This window comes from Chinchilla lanigera, unplaced genomic scaffold (assembly GCF_000276665.1).
Source record: "Chinchilla lanigera isolate Chin_1 unplaced genomic scaffold, ChiLan1.0 scaffold00048, whole genome shotgun sequence".
Taxonomy (NCBI): domain Eukaryota; kingdom Metazoa; phylum Chordata; class Mammalia; order Rodentia; family Chinchillidae; genus Chinchilla; species Chinchilla lanigera.
The window spans coordinates 8,166,902-8,182,728 of NW_004955449.1; the positions used below are offsets into that span (position 1 = coordinate 8,166,902).

General features: G+C 35.4%; 1 protein-coding gene across 4 annotated transcripts in view; it reads left to right on the forward strand.

Moving 5' to 3' along the window:
* Scn1a (sodium channel, voltage gated, type I alpha subunit) overlaps positions 1 to 15,827 on the forward strand; it is a 147,854-nt gene that overhangs the window by 93,992 nt on the left and 38,035 nt on the right. For 2 of the 4 annotated variants that reach the window (XM_005393285.2, XM_013518812.1), the window contains exons 8-17: positions 1,260 to 1,323; positions 2,011 to 2,152; positions 2,895 to 3,101; positions 4,661 to 4,945; positions 5,907 to 6,287; positions 7,528 to 7,660; positions 9,413 to 9,651; positions 10,828 to 11,001; positions 11,572 to 11,928; positions 13,614 to 14,096. In XM_005393285.2, coding sequence (XP_005393342.1) covers positions 1,260 to 1,323; positions 2,011 to 2,152; positions 2,895 to 3,101; positions 4,661 to 4,945; positions 5,907 to 6,287; positions 7,528 to 7,660; positions 9,413 to 9,651; positions 10,828 to 11,001; positions 11,572 to 11,928; positions 13,614 to 14,096 — 2,465 coding nt within the window. The remainder of the gene's footprint in view (positions 1 to 1,259; positions 1,324 to 2,010; positions 2,153 to 2,894; positions 3,102 to 4,660; positions 4,946 to 5,906; positions 6,288 to 7,527; positions 7,661 to 9,412; positions 9,652 to 10,827; positions 11,002 to 11,571; positions 11,929 to 13,613; positions 14,097 to 15,827) is intronic. The other 2 variants (XM_005393286.2, XM_005393287.2) reach the window with 2 other exon arrangements.

Genomic DNA, 15,827 nt, shown 5'->3' on the forward strand with positions numbered 1-15,827 from the left:
TGACTTTTATCTAATACCAAGACACTGACCATGAGGATATAAATTAGGGTTTACTCTCTTAGTATAAAGGTAGTGGATTGTATTTTTCCTAAACTCAAATTAAAAGAAATCAAGAATACCTGAAGTTATTTTTCAGCTCTAAAAATATGATTATTATCATTTATTTTAATAGTATTCCACTTTTTTAGAAAAGGTTACTTTGAAACAAATGCTGGTATAAGCAAAATGATTTAGTTTTAAAAGTGATAGAAAATTAAATTCAATGTAACTACAATAAACATTATGGCTAAAGTTATATTTTCTACAAGTTAAGATTTCTAGATCATTAAACTTAAAGTACAAGACTATCTATAAATACAAGATATCAAAAATTCATCCATAATTTATCAAAGTTCTTTCACTTTAATTCTAATTGACAGTTTAAAAAAACGATGTCAATGTTTTGTCTATAATTCAAGTCAGGATATTTGGAAATCGAAATGAAATTTTTCCTCATGTAACTCTGTATCCTTTACAAAGACATGCATGGAACAAATTAGTGTGATAATTTAGCATCTAAAAAATATTTCTTGCCTGTAATACTAGCGCTCAGGAGGCTGAGGCAGGAGGATTGCCATAAGTTCAAGGCCACCCTGGGCTGCATAGTGAGTCCAGGCCAGTCTGACTACATAGCAAGACCCTGTCTCAAAAAAAAGCATATTATTTCTTATAAAATCCAAAAGTTATTATTTAATTCTCTTTCTGTCCTCTGTTTACTTATCTATTAAATAAACTTACTGAAAAGGTACCTGGTCTGAAACACTACTGACATCAGAAAAATTAACCATTGTGCCTTTATCTCTAGTAGTAATAATATTGAAAACGGGATTATGAGTCTAACAATAGTGTAAGTATATACATGGTACTGGTAACACCATAATGGAGTTTTTAAATTCTGCCAGTCTTTAGCGGGAAGGAAGTAAAGGATCAAGGCAAATTGCTCAGGAGTAGTGATACTTTACATGGAGGTTAAAAGAAGGTAAACAGCTCACTGGGAACTCTGAGATAATATTATGCCAACCTGTAATAACAAATATCTAATACGCTTAATATACTACCCAGTATTGGGAGGGAAAGGGGGTAAATATTTGTCTTTGAATGAATTACGTGAAATAATTAAAATGACTCGGTGATCCTAAAAGTAGGACCTGATCCTGCTGTGAACAGTTTAGTGTTTTAACAGTGCAAATGTTTTCATAGGATTTTCTGTTTTCAAACAGGGTATCATTATTTCCTGGAGGGTTTTTTAGATGCACTTCTCTGTGGAAATAGCTCTGATGCAGGGTAAGCCATCAATCTGTGTGTGTTTGCCTGTGTGTATCAATGTACACACAAAAATGTATGTATATCTTCTATTGTAGAAACTGATAGCATTCAACAAACTTTATGCATATCAATTTGCTATTATTAAGGTTATTTATAAACCATGAGGTGTTTTAAATATTAGGTCGGGTTTTTCTGTGAAAAAGTAGTATTATTAGCCATAATGCTGATTCCCTTAGTAAGTGTATTGATCTGTGAATCAACTTTGGAGACTCTACAGGAAAGAAAAATGAAATATAATTATGTTTAAATGCTAATTATACAGAGAAATGGCTTCATAAAATGTTAGAAATGCTATCCCATAATTTGATGATGACAATAAGTTGCTAGAAAAATTATATTAAGTAAAAATTTTCAAATGTATTAGTTATACTAGTACCCTTTGAAATAGCAAATCTTTGGGCTGGATAATAAAAATAGAAATCTACCTGAATAAAATAACAGCAGTGTTTCTTGTAGTACTTTTTTTTTTGACTACACATGGCACATGCCTATAATCCCAGCACTTGGGAGGCTGTAGCACCAGGATCACTGCGAGTTCAGGGCAAACCAGGGCTACCAAGTGAGTTCAAGGCCTATCTGAACTACATAGTAAGACACTGTCTCAAAAAGACAACAAAGCAAAACTGTCTTTTTCCTTATTTACAGCCAGTGTCCAGAAGGATATATGTGTGTGAAAGCTGGTAGGAACCCTAATTATGGTTATACAAGCTTTGATACCTTCAGTTGGGCATTTTTATCCCTGTTTCGACTGATGACTCAGGACTTCTGGGAAAATCTTTACCAACTGGTGAGAATCTGAAGAGCTACGCACTGTATTTAAGTATAAGTGTGAAAAATATGAATTCAATCCTGAAATCTAAGCTACAGCATAATACACTGGAACAGAACTTAAAATCCAGAGATTTGAGCTCCTCAATCCCATTGATTACAATACATACTAAGCAGAGTAATGTAAAGGATAGTAATTCTCTCCCTTTTCTCTTTGACTCAGATCATATTTCTTAGTCTCTTCGAACACAGCCTCCCCTATAATAAAGGCATAGCCTCCTTTTCAATCCTATCTCCCTCATCAAGTATTATCTCTTAGCTGGGAGGTGATGAATGAAGAGGATGTAAAAATAACTTTAGTCTCTGATGTTCACCAAAAGTTCAATGCTTTGATGGAAGTTCCCATTGTATTTTATTTGTTTTTTTTTTTATTCTTGATGAATCCAAGAACTCCTTCCTAGAGATCAGAGTATGAATTCATAAGTTAAAGAAAGAAGAAAGAAGAGGTTAAGATTAAAATCAGTGAAAGAAATAAGAGGAGCTGTAAGTGCTGGCATGCACCTGTAATTCCAGCCACTCAAGGAAGTAAGATACAACTCTTAACTAGAATGTGTGGCCTTGTGTTCAATCCCCAGTAACTCAAAAACAAACTAAAAAGAAGTAAGAGCACTTGTGACCGATGTGATTATTATTCATAACACAGTTCTACTTTCAGTTAATAATTCATGTTGAAAAAATAATTGTCATATATTTGTTTGCAGACATTACGTGCTGCTGGGAAAACGTACATGATATTTTTTGTGCTGGTCATTTTCCTGGGCTCATTCTATCTAATAAATTTGATCCTGGCTGTGGTGGCCATGGCCTACGAGGAACAGAATCAGGCCACACTGGAAGAGGCTGAACAGAAAGAGGCAGAATTTCAGCAAATGCTTGAACAGCTGAAAAAGCAGCAAGAGGCAGCTCAGGTAAATTACCAAGTCCAGTTTACTCTGTCTCATAGTACCAAGTATTATTTTTATTGTTTATCATTATTATCATTATTATTATTATTATTTTATAATTATTATTATTACCACCAACTTTTTAGGTTGTTTTTATTGTTACAAAAATATTAGAGAAAAATGAGAGATGTAATTGTTTGGCAGTACCTTAAGAAGTTGGTCATGTGATGTGTTAGTAAGAATTTCTACACTTTGATCATCCATTTACTTTGATCCATTTACATTTACTTCAATCATCCATTTTACAGCTAGTTTAATTATATAATTACTCTAAGATGTTTGCAATAATAAATCATAATAAAAATTATCATGTTGTTATAACTGATTTAAGATTTTTTCACAATAAAAAGAAAAATGTGATTTTAAGAGGTTTTTTGGGGTGAAAAACTTTTACTGAATCTATATACTGGAATTAGACAAAAATATTTAGGGAATTATCTTTTCTTAAGATAAAATTATTATAAAAAAGATGTTCATCTATCTCAAAAATAGTCTTTTCTTTAATCAAAAATATAGTCTCTGCTCATATGGCTGGTTAATTGCCTTTAAAAGAAATCAATCATATACTAGTGTTTACTCATTCTCATAGAGAGGTGTTGTGCTCATACTGTAGTAAATTATCAAATGTCTGTTCTAGTACTCTTTCCTCATCCTCTCTGTGTCATGTACACACTCACAGTCCTTTTTTAAAAAGAACTTTTCTTCAGGTCTGTTAGTGTATACAAAGAGTCCTGTGCTGAGGGTACTATATTAATGAATAGGCAAGAGGCCTGTGTTGAGGGTGCACTGAGAACAAGAATAATAATAAAAAATGCCAACTTAGCACCAATGCAAGTTATGATCCAATGTAACAGTGGAACCCATGCCCACGAGGCCAGTAAGCATGAGCGCTGAGTTGAAGCTGGTGGGAGCAAGGTTTGGAGAACTGAACACTGGGCTTCACTTAGCAGGAAAGCATTGACCCTCCCTTCGCCTTTCTTCTAGATAAAGGGTTGCGGAGGGGTGAGAAAAGGATTTTGATTATCACCTGTTATAAATGATATAATCTGTTATTAATTTGATTAATAAAATTATAAAGTCGTTGAGCAACTCTGTTTCAATAACTGGAGAAACGACTTTCGATCATTACCTCATTTCTGTATTCGGCCTTAAGTAACTCATCAACTTTTTTTACCTGCACCAATTTACTTTTTCAAAGAAAAGACAATGCTAACTAAATACCAATTTTTAGAGTAAAAAGTAATATGCACTATGTTTTCACGGATAATCAAAAAGGCTTCTTGCTGTGCTCTGCGAAGAGTAGCAGATATAATAAATGTAACAATGGAGAAAGCTAGGTTATTTCCGAAAGTCTTCGTTGGATAGAAAGAAAAAAATACCCCTTGAACTTAACAAAACATCTATGTTCAAATAGCTTCAGTCAGTGAAATGTTTTTATAAGTGTCTTGCAAATATGCAGGGCATTCTAAAGGAAGACAATAACCCTTTCAGTGCCACACTGAAACTATTCCCCCTTAATGTAGCAGGCAGCAGCCACCACAGCCTCAGAACATTCCAGAGAGCCTAGCGCTGCAGGCAGGCTCTCGGACAGCTCCTCTGAAGCCTCCAAGTTGAGTTCGAAGAGCGCTAAGGAAAGAAGAAATCGGAGGAAGAAAAGAAAACAAAAAGAGCAGTCTGGTGGAGAAGAGAAAGATGAGGACGAGTTCCATAAATCTGAATCTGAAGACAGCATCAGGAGGAAAGGCTTTCGCTTCTCCATCGAAGGGAACCGACTGACGTACGAAAAGAGGTACTCTTCCCCGCACCAGGTATGGCGCTGCTGAGTTACCGATGCATGGGTGAAAAAGAATGCTAAAGCGGGGGGAAGAATTAAAAGAAACTTAGGACTTTTCATCAACTGAATCAACAATTAGTTGCATTATATTTAAGTCTACCTTTTCTGCACGTAGAAATGTGAACATTTTACTCCAAGTACATGTAAATCTACAGCTTGGTGTAGTTGCAATAAAACTACACTCCTGGCTGGAAAGTCAGGAGACTTGGCTTGTTTGTTCTGATACTGCCTTTTTGGTTCTTTTCTATGATATCATTTAATCCTGCTGGTCTTCAGCTGTTTTAACAACAAAAATGTGGATCTGAAGCTAGGTGATCAGTAATGTCCACTTGGTTACTTTATGATTTTATGTCAAACTTGCCCCTAACTTCTTTATGAGATGTCATGCATGCTTCGGAAAATATACGCCATGGTGAACTGTATCAAAAAGAACATCAGCACAAACAAGTTTCAAAACTAATGTGATTTATAGGTAAAACAGGAATAACAATTTGTGATTTTAGAAAAATGGACTAAAATAATTTGTCACATGTGTTGGAATTCATGGGCAGGAAAGAGCAAAGAAACCAAATGTGGCCTTATTCAGATCGTGCAGTCAGGATTCACTGAATGTTGACAACATTCACGACAAGATATGTAGCGGTGTTTGCATTTAAGCTTGAGAAAGGATAGCTCAGGGATTTTTTTTTCACTATCATTATGTTCTATTCTAGCTCCCTATTCATTAATATGAATAACTACAAGCTCCCTTTTGCAAAACCAATTTAATGTAATCTGAATACCTATACATTTAGAATGTTAATCACAAAGAACATGCCACCTTCTGTTATGAGTACTGAAATTTCCTTTAACTAACTTCATCTGGCACACTTGATAGTACATTTCAAAGGGCTATATTAATATGATTGTGCTTTTTGTTTGTTTCAAATTTTTAGTCTTTACTGAGCATCCGTGGCTCCCTATTTTCTCCAAGGCGAAATAGCAGAACAAGCCTTTTCAGCTTTAGAGGGCGTGCAAAGGATGTGGGATCTGAGAATGACTTTGCGGATGATGAGCACAGCACCTTTGAGGACAATGAGAGCCGGAGAGATTCCTTGTTTGTGCCCCGACGACACGGAGAGCGGCGCAACAGTAACCTGAGTCAGACCAGTAGGTCGTCCCGGATGCTGGCAGTGTTTCCAGCGAATGGCAAGATGCACAGCACTGTGGATTGCAATGGTGTGGTTTCCTTGGTTGGTGGACCTTCAGTTCCTACATCGCCTGTTGGACAGCTTCTGCCAGAGGTGATAATAGATAAGCCAGCTACTGATGACAATGTAAGGAAGTTTTAAATAGTTCAGGCATGGCTGGCCCATTATTGCTGCACCAGCCAGTGTTTCTACAGAATGGAGTTCTTGAGAATGATTCCTGGTTGGTCAAGCTGTGAATGCACCTGCATCGTGTAACACCTTTAATAGACTAACCAACTAAGCCTTGAAACCTCAACACTCTTCTGCACAAACCTGAATGCATTTACATATTCAACGTGCTAAGAATTAATTAGGCACAATAATTATTGCCTCCAGTTGGGGGATTTGCTATACACCCACACTGAATTTAAATATCAGGACATCCTCTGAGGCCCTGGTATAAAACTAAATAAATAATCTTCCTGTTTAAATGTGAAGGGTGTATAATAAATCTTTCCATCAGATTCTTCAATATATCTGTGCTTTAGTTCAGATTTTCCAACACTTTTTGCTTAAACAGGTAGCTTCATTGTTACTTTAAAATTTCTAGTACGCATATTTGTTTTTCTAAAAAAAATGCTGATATAGGTCTTTTCAAAACTAAATGAAGAGATGCATAAATTATTAATACAAACAGATAATATAAATTGTGTGCAAAGGTATGTCATATATTGGTGAATATATACCCAGATGAGGAATTTCTAAACAGATGCCGCCTCTTTTAAAACTGCTCATTCACTTGGAAATATATCAGCATGATGAGGCATGATTAAGTCAGAATTAGATGACTTATTGCTTTGGTACCCTGGATGAAACTGTTGTCCATGCAGCATGTGTGTGCGTGTGTTTTTTAACATAAATCTTGTGTTGTCAATGACCATCCGTGTCTTATGTCTAGAAAAAGAGATGGCAGCTAGGTGTGTTTTAAACCTTGGTATTTCCTAAAAATTAAATGGCTACCCTCTCAAAAATTAAGTGCTTGATCACTTAGATGATTTTGTAAGTTATTAGGTTTTTACACTAGTTCAGAAATAAACATGTTAAATATGACCACCAAAAGATTTATCAACTATATCATACTTACATCACTTTTCATAAAATTATGAAGTGAGTTTTTAAAAACTTAATTTTTGCTGTATGACTGAATGGTCGACAGTTTGGACATTCCAGGTTAATGATACAATAAGTCAGCAATATCTGCCATCACTAATTAAATATGAAAGTGCATGATGCATGTGTTTCATGAAATTCACTATGTCACCATTTGGTTATTTGCTTATCATATTATTCAAATTAACCATTTAATGAGTTAACATTTTCTTTACAGGGAACAACCACTGAAACTGAAATGAGAAAGAGAAGATCAAGTTCTTTCCATGCTTCTATGGATTTTCTAGAAGATCCTTCGCAAAGGCAAAGAGCAATGAGTTTAGCCAGCATCCTAACAAACACAGTAGAAGGTTTGTCACAATTCTATTTTTATTTTTTCACTAAACTTATTCTCATATTGGAAATAAGTATCTCTATTTTCACATTGCAAACTTCATCCTAATAAGAAAACAACTGGTTTCATTCAAGGGTTATTACTTTCCTTTTTTGGCATTGGGAATTGAACTCAGGACCTTGTGCTTGCCAGGCAGGAGCTTCTGTCACTGAGCTATATTCCCAGCCCTCAATTGTTTGTTTGGGTTTTTTTTTTTTTTGGTTTTTTTTTGTTTTTTTGGTCTGTTTGAAACAGAGTCTTACTGTGCAGTTCAGGCTGGCCTTGAGCTCACTTTGTAGCCCATGCTGGTCTCAAATTCACAACAATCCTCCTGCTTCAGCCTCCTGAGTGCTGGGATTACAGGCATGCGCCACCACACCCGACCTTCAAGGGTTATTATTTTCATACGCATGCATATATTCTAGAAAGTTTAGAATTTATTTAAACTTAATGACATGGGAGTCTAAAGACTATTATATTAACTGTGTGCAGCAACTCTAAAAATGCAGAATAAAGCATTTTGCCAGGGGTTTCCAACCCCGCAATTTGCTACTACTCTGTGTTGTACTTAACTTCCGACTTCGGTAACACTGTCTCATCCAGGCTCATCCTGAATACTCTCAAGCCTGGAGGGTAAGAATGCTGTAGGTCATTTTTGCAAAATAAAAAAAAAACCTGAAAAGATGACTCCTGATTCACAGCAGTCCCTATGCTCTCTCTTATGACCAGACCTTGACAATGTAGCCAGTCACTGACATAGGATTTCACACACTACGTTGCATCAAACCACATTCCTATTGAGGCTTCTTTTAAATGACTATGCTAAGTGCTGAGCCACAGTATCAACACACAAGGAAGAAAACTCTCTCTGCTGCCTGTCTTAGTTACTTTGCCATGACTGTCCCATTGCTGAGACAAAATACCCAATACTCACAAAGGAGGGTGTTAAAGGGGGAAACATTTATTTTAGCTTATAATTTGTAGCCATTTCAGTCCATAGTTATCTGAATCCAAGGCAAGGGGGCATAGCAGTAGAGAAACAGTCCTGCAGGTCATGTGGGAAGCAGTGAACCTGCTTTCTCTCTGTCCCTTTATGTTCTGTCCGGGATACAAACCTATTGATTGGTGCCACCAGTGGCCAGGATGGGTTTTCCCTCCTCAGTAAATCTGTTCAGCTACACCCAGAAACATGCTAATTGAGTTAGGGAACTAGTCCAGTTCACACACACCCTTCATCCACATTCTCATACCCAGATCCAGCCACCTTGAAAGAGTCCCAGTTATGAGCACATGAGGCTTTGGGAAGACATCTAGATACAAACCATACACTACCTCTGCTCTTTATGTATGTCTGATAAACTATAGTGGTATCTTGGTTCACAAACACTTTTGTTTGTGAACAGTTTTGTTTGACAAAATTTTGTTTTTGTTTACAAACTCTGTATCTGTTGACAAACATGACCAAGGCCATCTTGCCCACACTAAAATGAATGGGGTCGTATTTCCCAGAATCATGGAACAAATTAAGTTCATGAAAGATACCACTGTACCTTTAGGAATCTAGAATAAATTCTATAATTTTTTAATCAACTACGAAATATGTTGACTTTATAGCACATACAAATATGTCAATTTGTGAAAATAAATCCAGGTTATAGCCAATATATCTGAAAAAAAAATTGTGTGTATTGAATGAATCTTTCAATGCTTGTTCTTTTTGTTCATATAGAACTTGAAGAGTCCAGGCAGAAATGCCCACCCTGTTGGTATAAATTTTCCAACATATTCTTAATCTGGGACTGTTCTCCATATTGGTTAAAAGTGAAACATATTGTCAACCTGGTCGTGATGGACCCATTTGTTGACCTGGCCATCACCATCTGTATTGTTTTAAATACTCTTTTTATGGCCATGGAGCACTACCCCATGACGGAACATTTCAATAATGTGCTTGCAGTAGGAAATTTGGTAAGCATACTAGAAGGTAAATGTGTTCAATCTTCATATTTTCTGTTTTGATACTATTTACATTTAATAACTGATAGCACTCTCTCCTAACTTCTGCCCCCACAAATGGGAATTATGTCCAGCACCCTATTTATCACTAAAAATAATGGCACTCAATGTGTCACAAAAACTAAGAGAACAGGAAGCCTATATTTAAATTCAACACTATATGTTCTGCAACTTTTCAACAGGTAGGAATAGTTCATAATTAAGACAAACATTTTTGAAATGACAGTATCATAATCCCACTAAATATAGAAGGCAAAAATAAAATAATCTTTTTTTCTTATTAATTTTTACCATTGCAAGAATTAACTTAACAAATTATAAATGTCTCCAGTTTTTTGCTTCCAGGATGTAGGTAGTCTAAGTACTGTTTTACTCATTTATTCTATATCAAACCATAAAATATTGAGAGACACGAGTACATATTTTGGGTATTATGTGATTAGTAAGGCCATTTTGCTGAAGGTTGCTGCTTAATTCTTTCCTTTTTGTGCTCTGAGCATAAATTATTAAAATCTTTGTCAGTTGACATAACTTAGAAATATGAGCTTTTATTTGCTGAAAAGATCTTGCTAAAGAAATATATGAATTTCCCATATTATTTTGTTGGAAGCTTAGAAATTTCATGCATATGACATATAACAATGATAGTAATGCACATAGTATAACAATAGATAAGATCTATACTAGCTTTCTGATTGGAGGGAAATGAATATTAGCTCACAAATAAATAAAGCTGTTTTGGGGCATACTTGTCAATATCTGTGTTGTATGAAATTTGGAGGAAAAGGCACTTTGATGTAATGAGAAAGTACTAACAAAAATAGAATATTTGTACTCACATCCAAGTTTTGCCCTTTTCTAGTTGTATTATGTTGGGGGATTATTTCACCAATTTTGAGACATTAGTTTCTTCTACTGAAAAGAAATAAATATCTCCATTACTCCATTTATTGGAGTGTCTTTGAGGATAAAATGAAATAACATATGAGAATTTCATCAACTGTAAGCTATTGTTCAAAGATGTTAGTAATAGAATCTTTACTGTAAAAACAGCATAAATATTGTTCTAAAAGCAACTATTATGTTATATGATTTCATGGAATTAGAGTAATTTTGTTTTGCTCTTAGGTTTTCACTGGGATCTTTACAGCAGAAATGTTTCTGAAAATTATTGCCATGGATCCTTACTATTATTTCCAAGAAGGCTGGAATATCTTTGATGGTTTCATTGTGACGCTTAGCCTGGTAGAGCTTGGTCTTGCCAATGTGGAAGGATTATCAGTTCTGCGTTCATTCCGATTGGTAAAAAACAAAACAAAAGAGCAACAATAATAACCAAATTATTTTAACAATGTAGTTGCCTAGGGCTGCCATAGATTTCACCACACAGCCATTACCATTTTAAATCTCATGTTTCTTCAATAGGGAAAAATGTATTCCCTCTTGTTTCTAAATCATTTATTCCAAAAAGCAAGGAATGTGAAGTTGTACCTAGCAGTCAGTTGTCATGCTGATTAGTTATTGTTTTTACATGAGCCTTGTAGGGTGGGATAGCATAGGGAAGGGCAGATACTGTAAGAGATTCACACTGGGGGTCAGGGGAGATGCTGAGGATTGCACGCATGCGAGGCACATATTCTACCACTGAGCTAGACTCCTAGTCTAAGAGATTCCATTTTAATCATGATTTATTGGTAAACCTCAATACATTTAATGCTTTTAATGATCACAATTACATATACATTAATTTTTTTAGAACTCCTAGTTCTAAGAGATTCCATTTTAATCACGATTTCTTGGTAAACCTCAATACATTTAATGCTTGTAATGATCACAATTACATATACATTAATTTTTTTTTTTATTTTCTAGCTCCGAGTTTTCAAGTTGGCAAAATCATGGCCAACATTAAACATGCTGATAAAGATCATTGGCAATTCCGTGGGGGCTCTGGGGAATCTAACCCTGGTGCTGGCCATCATCGTCTTCATTTTTGCTGTGGTTGGCATGCAGCTTTTCGGCAAAAGCTACAAAGACTGTGTCTGTAAAATTGCCAGTGACTGTAAACTCCCACGCTGGCACATGCACGATTTCTTCCACTCCTTCCTGATCGTGTTCCGCGTGCTGTGTGGAGAGTGGATAGAGACCATGTGGGACTGTATGGAGGTCGCTGGCCAAGCCATGTGCCTTACTGTCTTCATGATGGTCATGGTCATTGGAAACCTAGTGGTATGTACTGATTTAAGATGTGAATTTAAGAAATACATTAATAGCAAAGACAATGGTCACCATTTTGCCAAAAAATCTTTCATAATTATTAGTTTTAAGTGTCTCTTACCTTATAATTGTTATATTCACATTTGTTTATATTTCCATGTGTTTAAAATATAATTACAAATATAATTATATAATATATATAATATAGTTATATATTATATTACAAAACATAATATTAACATACAATTTTACTACTCAATGTCATTATATCAGTCACTTTAGCACACTTGTTATGTGAATTGCAATGAAATGTCATATTGAAGACAACCTAATAGGTTATGCTGCGATTAATCTAAAAATTCAGAGCCAAGGGAGAAAGAAGTCGGTAATGTATATATATTACATGTGTATTACTTATATGTTACTAGGTAAAAATCAGATACAAGATGTGCATCAAAAATTTTCCCTAATTCTTTCTCTGGAAAATATAAATATATATTTATATTTTATATAAATATATACCTTCAAAAAAATCAAAAAGGAGAAAGTTTTTATGATTACTATGCATGTCACTGATTCACATACATGCCCTTGCAAATGGACGAAACAATTTCAAGTCATGGACAATACACCCCATCCCCACAAATTGTATGTTTGAGAGAGAGACAGAGACAGGGATAGAGAGAGAGAGAGAAAGGAGAGAGAGAGAGAGAGACATAGAGACAAAGAGAACAATACTGACTGCCAGTATTGGACAAAAGAGTGTTGCTTTCTAGAATGTTCATGATGACCATTTCCTTGTCTGTCACTGGAATATAGCATTCAGTCACCCTATGTCATGTGATATGTGCATTAGCCAATCTAGGTTGGCCAATTGTCTAGTGGTTCTAAGTAAATATAAACTTCAGCTCAGATGATATGCGAATATAGTAAGTCTGTTTCTCTATCTTAAATTTGGAATGTTACCATTTATACTATGGGAATATAAAAGTATACTCTAAAAGGCATGTATGTTAACGTGCCACTCTCATGGAAATATTAGTTATTATTTATATGTAGTTCTCTTAACTAGTCAATACTGAAGTATGAGAAGTACAATCCGTTAAGAAATGGATGTAAACGTCTATTTTAAATCTTAGCCCTTAAGCATAATGTTGAAAAATAATGATTTTTCTCACTTAACATTCAATTTAACATCTGCTTGTCAGAAAAGAAAGTACAAAAGAAAGTATAAATTTTGCACTTAAATGCATAATTTCAGATATTAATAATTGTTAACTTGAGAATTCTTATGCTGAATATGTGGAAATCTGTTTTCTTTTACTTATAGAATTTTAAACTTAATATCATATGTCAGCTCATTTAATTGCATTGTAAATATGGAAAAACTTGTAAGCAGTAGAAACCATATCTGTACCTAGCTATTGACCTGGGTAACAAATTTTGAACACTCAAACTGTGGGGAGGACAGGGAACTGGGAGCACAGAGTCTAGGGCCTCTTACTTGATGAAGAGCATGTGCTCTTCTACTGATCTATATCCCCAACCTACCCAAGCTCTGGTAACTATTCTGTCTTATGTCTTTCTCATCTAGTCTTAGAATTTACAGTTTCCTCCATATTTAGAGGAAGAAGTAATCATAGTATAATTTCTTTATGCCATGGTGACATTATAATCATGACTTTATTGTTTTTTAGGTCCTGAATCTCTTTCTGGCCTTGCTTCTGAGCTCATTTAGTGCAGACAACCTTGCAGCCACGGATGATGATAATGAAATGAACAACCTTCAGATCGCTGTGGATAGGATGCATAAAGGAATAGCTTATGTGAAGAGAAAAATATATGAATTTATTCAGCAGGCTTTTGTTAGGAAAAAAAAGATTTTGGATGAAATTAAGCCACTTGATGATTTAAACAACAAAAAAGACAGTTGTATGTCCAACCATACAGGAGAAATTGGGAAAGACCTTGACTATTTAAGAGATGTCAATGGAACTACAAGTGGCATTGGAACTGGCAGCAGTGTTGAGAAATACATTATCGATGAAAGTGATTACATGTCATTCATCAATAACCCAAGTCTAACTGTGACGGTGCCAATTGCTGTAGGAGAGTCTGACTTTGAAAATTTAAACACAGAAGACTTTAGCAGTGAATCAGATCTGGAAGAAAGCAAAGAGGTAAGATTCATAAACAAGGACAAGATCAAATGTGCATATAAGTGTGAGTCTGTGTATATGTATCTCAAGTTGCCTGTACTTATAACCCTATACTTTCCATCTAGAATTTGTTTACCATTGCTTAAAATTTCATTTCACTGAAGGACCAAAGATTTAAGATCAGGAAAATGATTAATAATACATCGAACAATATACTGATGTGTGAATTTTCTTATTTTGAGTAAAGGATATCTGTTAGATAGATGAAGAAATGATACAATGAATGAACAAATCTCACTATTATACAACAATTTAATCTTTATAACCTGGAGAAGAATGTGCAATTATAACTTTTCTGATAAGAAATTTAGTTTTAGAGAGTTTAAGGTCACATAACTGGTAAGCAGTAGAACTGAGATGAGGACTCAGAGCCCTTGTGGGTGAGATCTGTATGTTTTCTACGGCGTCATATTAGCCCAGCACTTGAAAAAGAACTCTAACAATGAGAAATTTTCTTCATATCTCCTCTCTTAAAATTCCTATGTATTAAACTACTTGGCCTACCATAGCCAAAACTTGTTTTCTTACACTTGTAGAAAGTGGAGAAGCCAAGATCGAGGTGCCAGCAAGGTCAGTGTCTGGTGAGGGGTCTGCCCTTGGTTTGAGGTAGTCACCTTCCAGTTGTGTTTCCACATGGCCAGTCCTTGGTGCACGCACATGGAGAAACAGTTTTGGTGTTTCTTCCTTCGCTTATAAGGCCACTGGTCTTATTGGGTTAGAACTCCAACCTTACGAATGCATAGACATGTATTACCCCCATGTGAGCTCCAGCCAAACACAGCCACCCTGAAGGTTAGTGCTTCAGTGTTTGAATGGGAGGTGTGCAATTGAGTCAATAGCAATCTACTTAGAAATAGTAAGCAAAAACTCTAAGGAATAACAGACTGTCCCTGATTTACAATGGTTTGGCTTCTTATACTTCAAGTATACATTATGTAAAGAAGACACACATTCAGTAGAGACCATACTTGGAATTTTGAGTTTTGATCTTTTCTCATAGACAGTGTAGTCCTCTCTTGCTATGCTGGGCAATGGCTGTAAGCCACACAGCTCCCAGTCAGCCACACTCTCACAAGGGTAAGCAACTGATACTAGACAGTGTCATGCCTGGATAGCTATGAAGTTCAGTAGGCTAGGTGTGCTACACGGGTTTTTGACTTATGATATTTCCAACTTACTGAAGACTTATTGGGAATTAATTCCATTGTCAGTTGAGGATCATCTATATAAGCTAATTCTAAAGAAGAAATGTGAAAAACGCTACAGTGTCCACCTTGTACTTTATATATTCTAAATATTTTCTTTAAAAATCACATACATCAAAGACATTTTATTAGGGGCACATTCTTTTAGAATATCACCATGTCCAAGGGAAACAACATTGCATTTTGATAGTTATCCACATCAGATGCCAAAAGTATATGATAGTCTTCTGAGTTATTATTGAATATGCCCCTTTAGAGGTGATCCAAGTATTTATAATGAATCTCTGAGTGATCAAGGTCACTTTTGATTTTTTGGAGTAGAGGGATAACAGAGCTACAACTTTCTAACTGGACACCAACCCCAACCTGAGGGCTTTGTGGGTGTTCGTGTTTTGTGTAATGAGAAATGTTCAGAGATATAAGAGTAGATTAGTCCTACTCATGTTTCTCATGTCCATGAATATGAACTTTGGGAGAAAGTACAGAT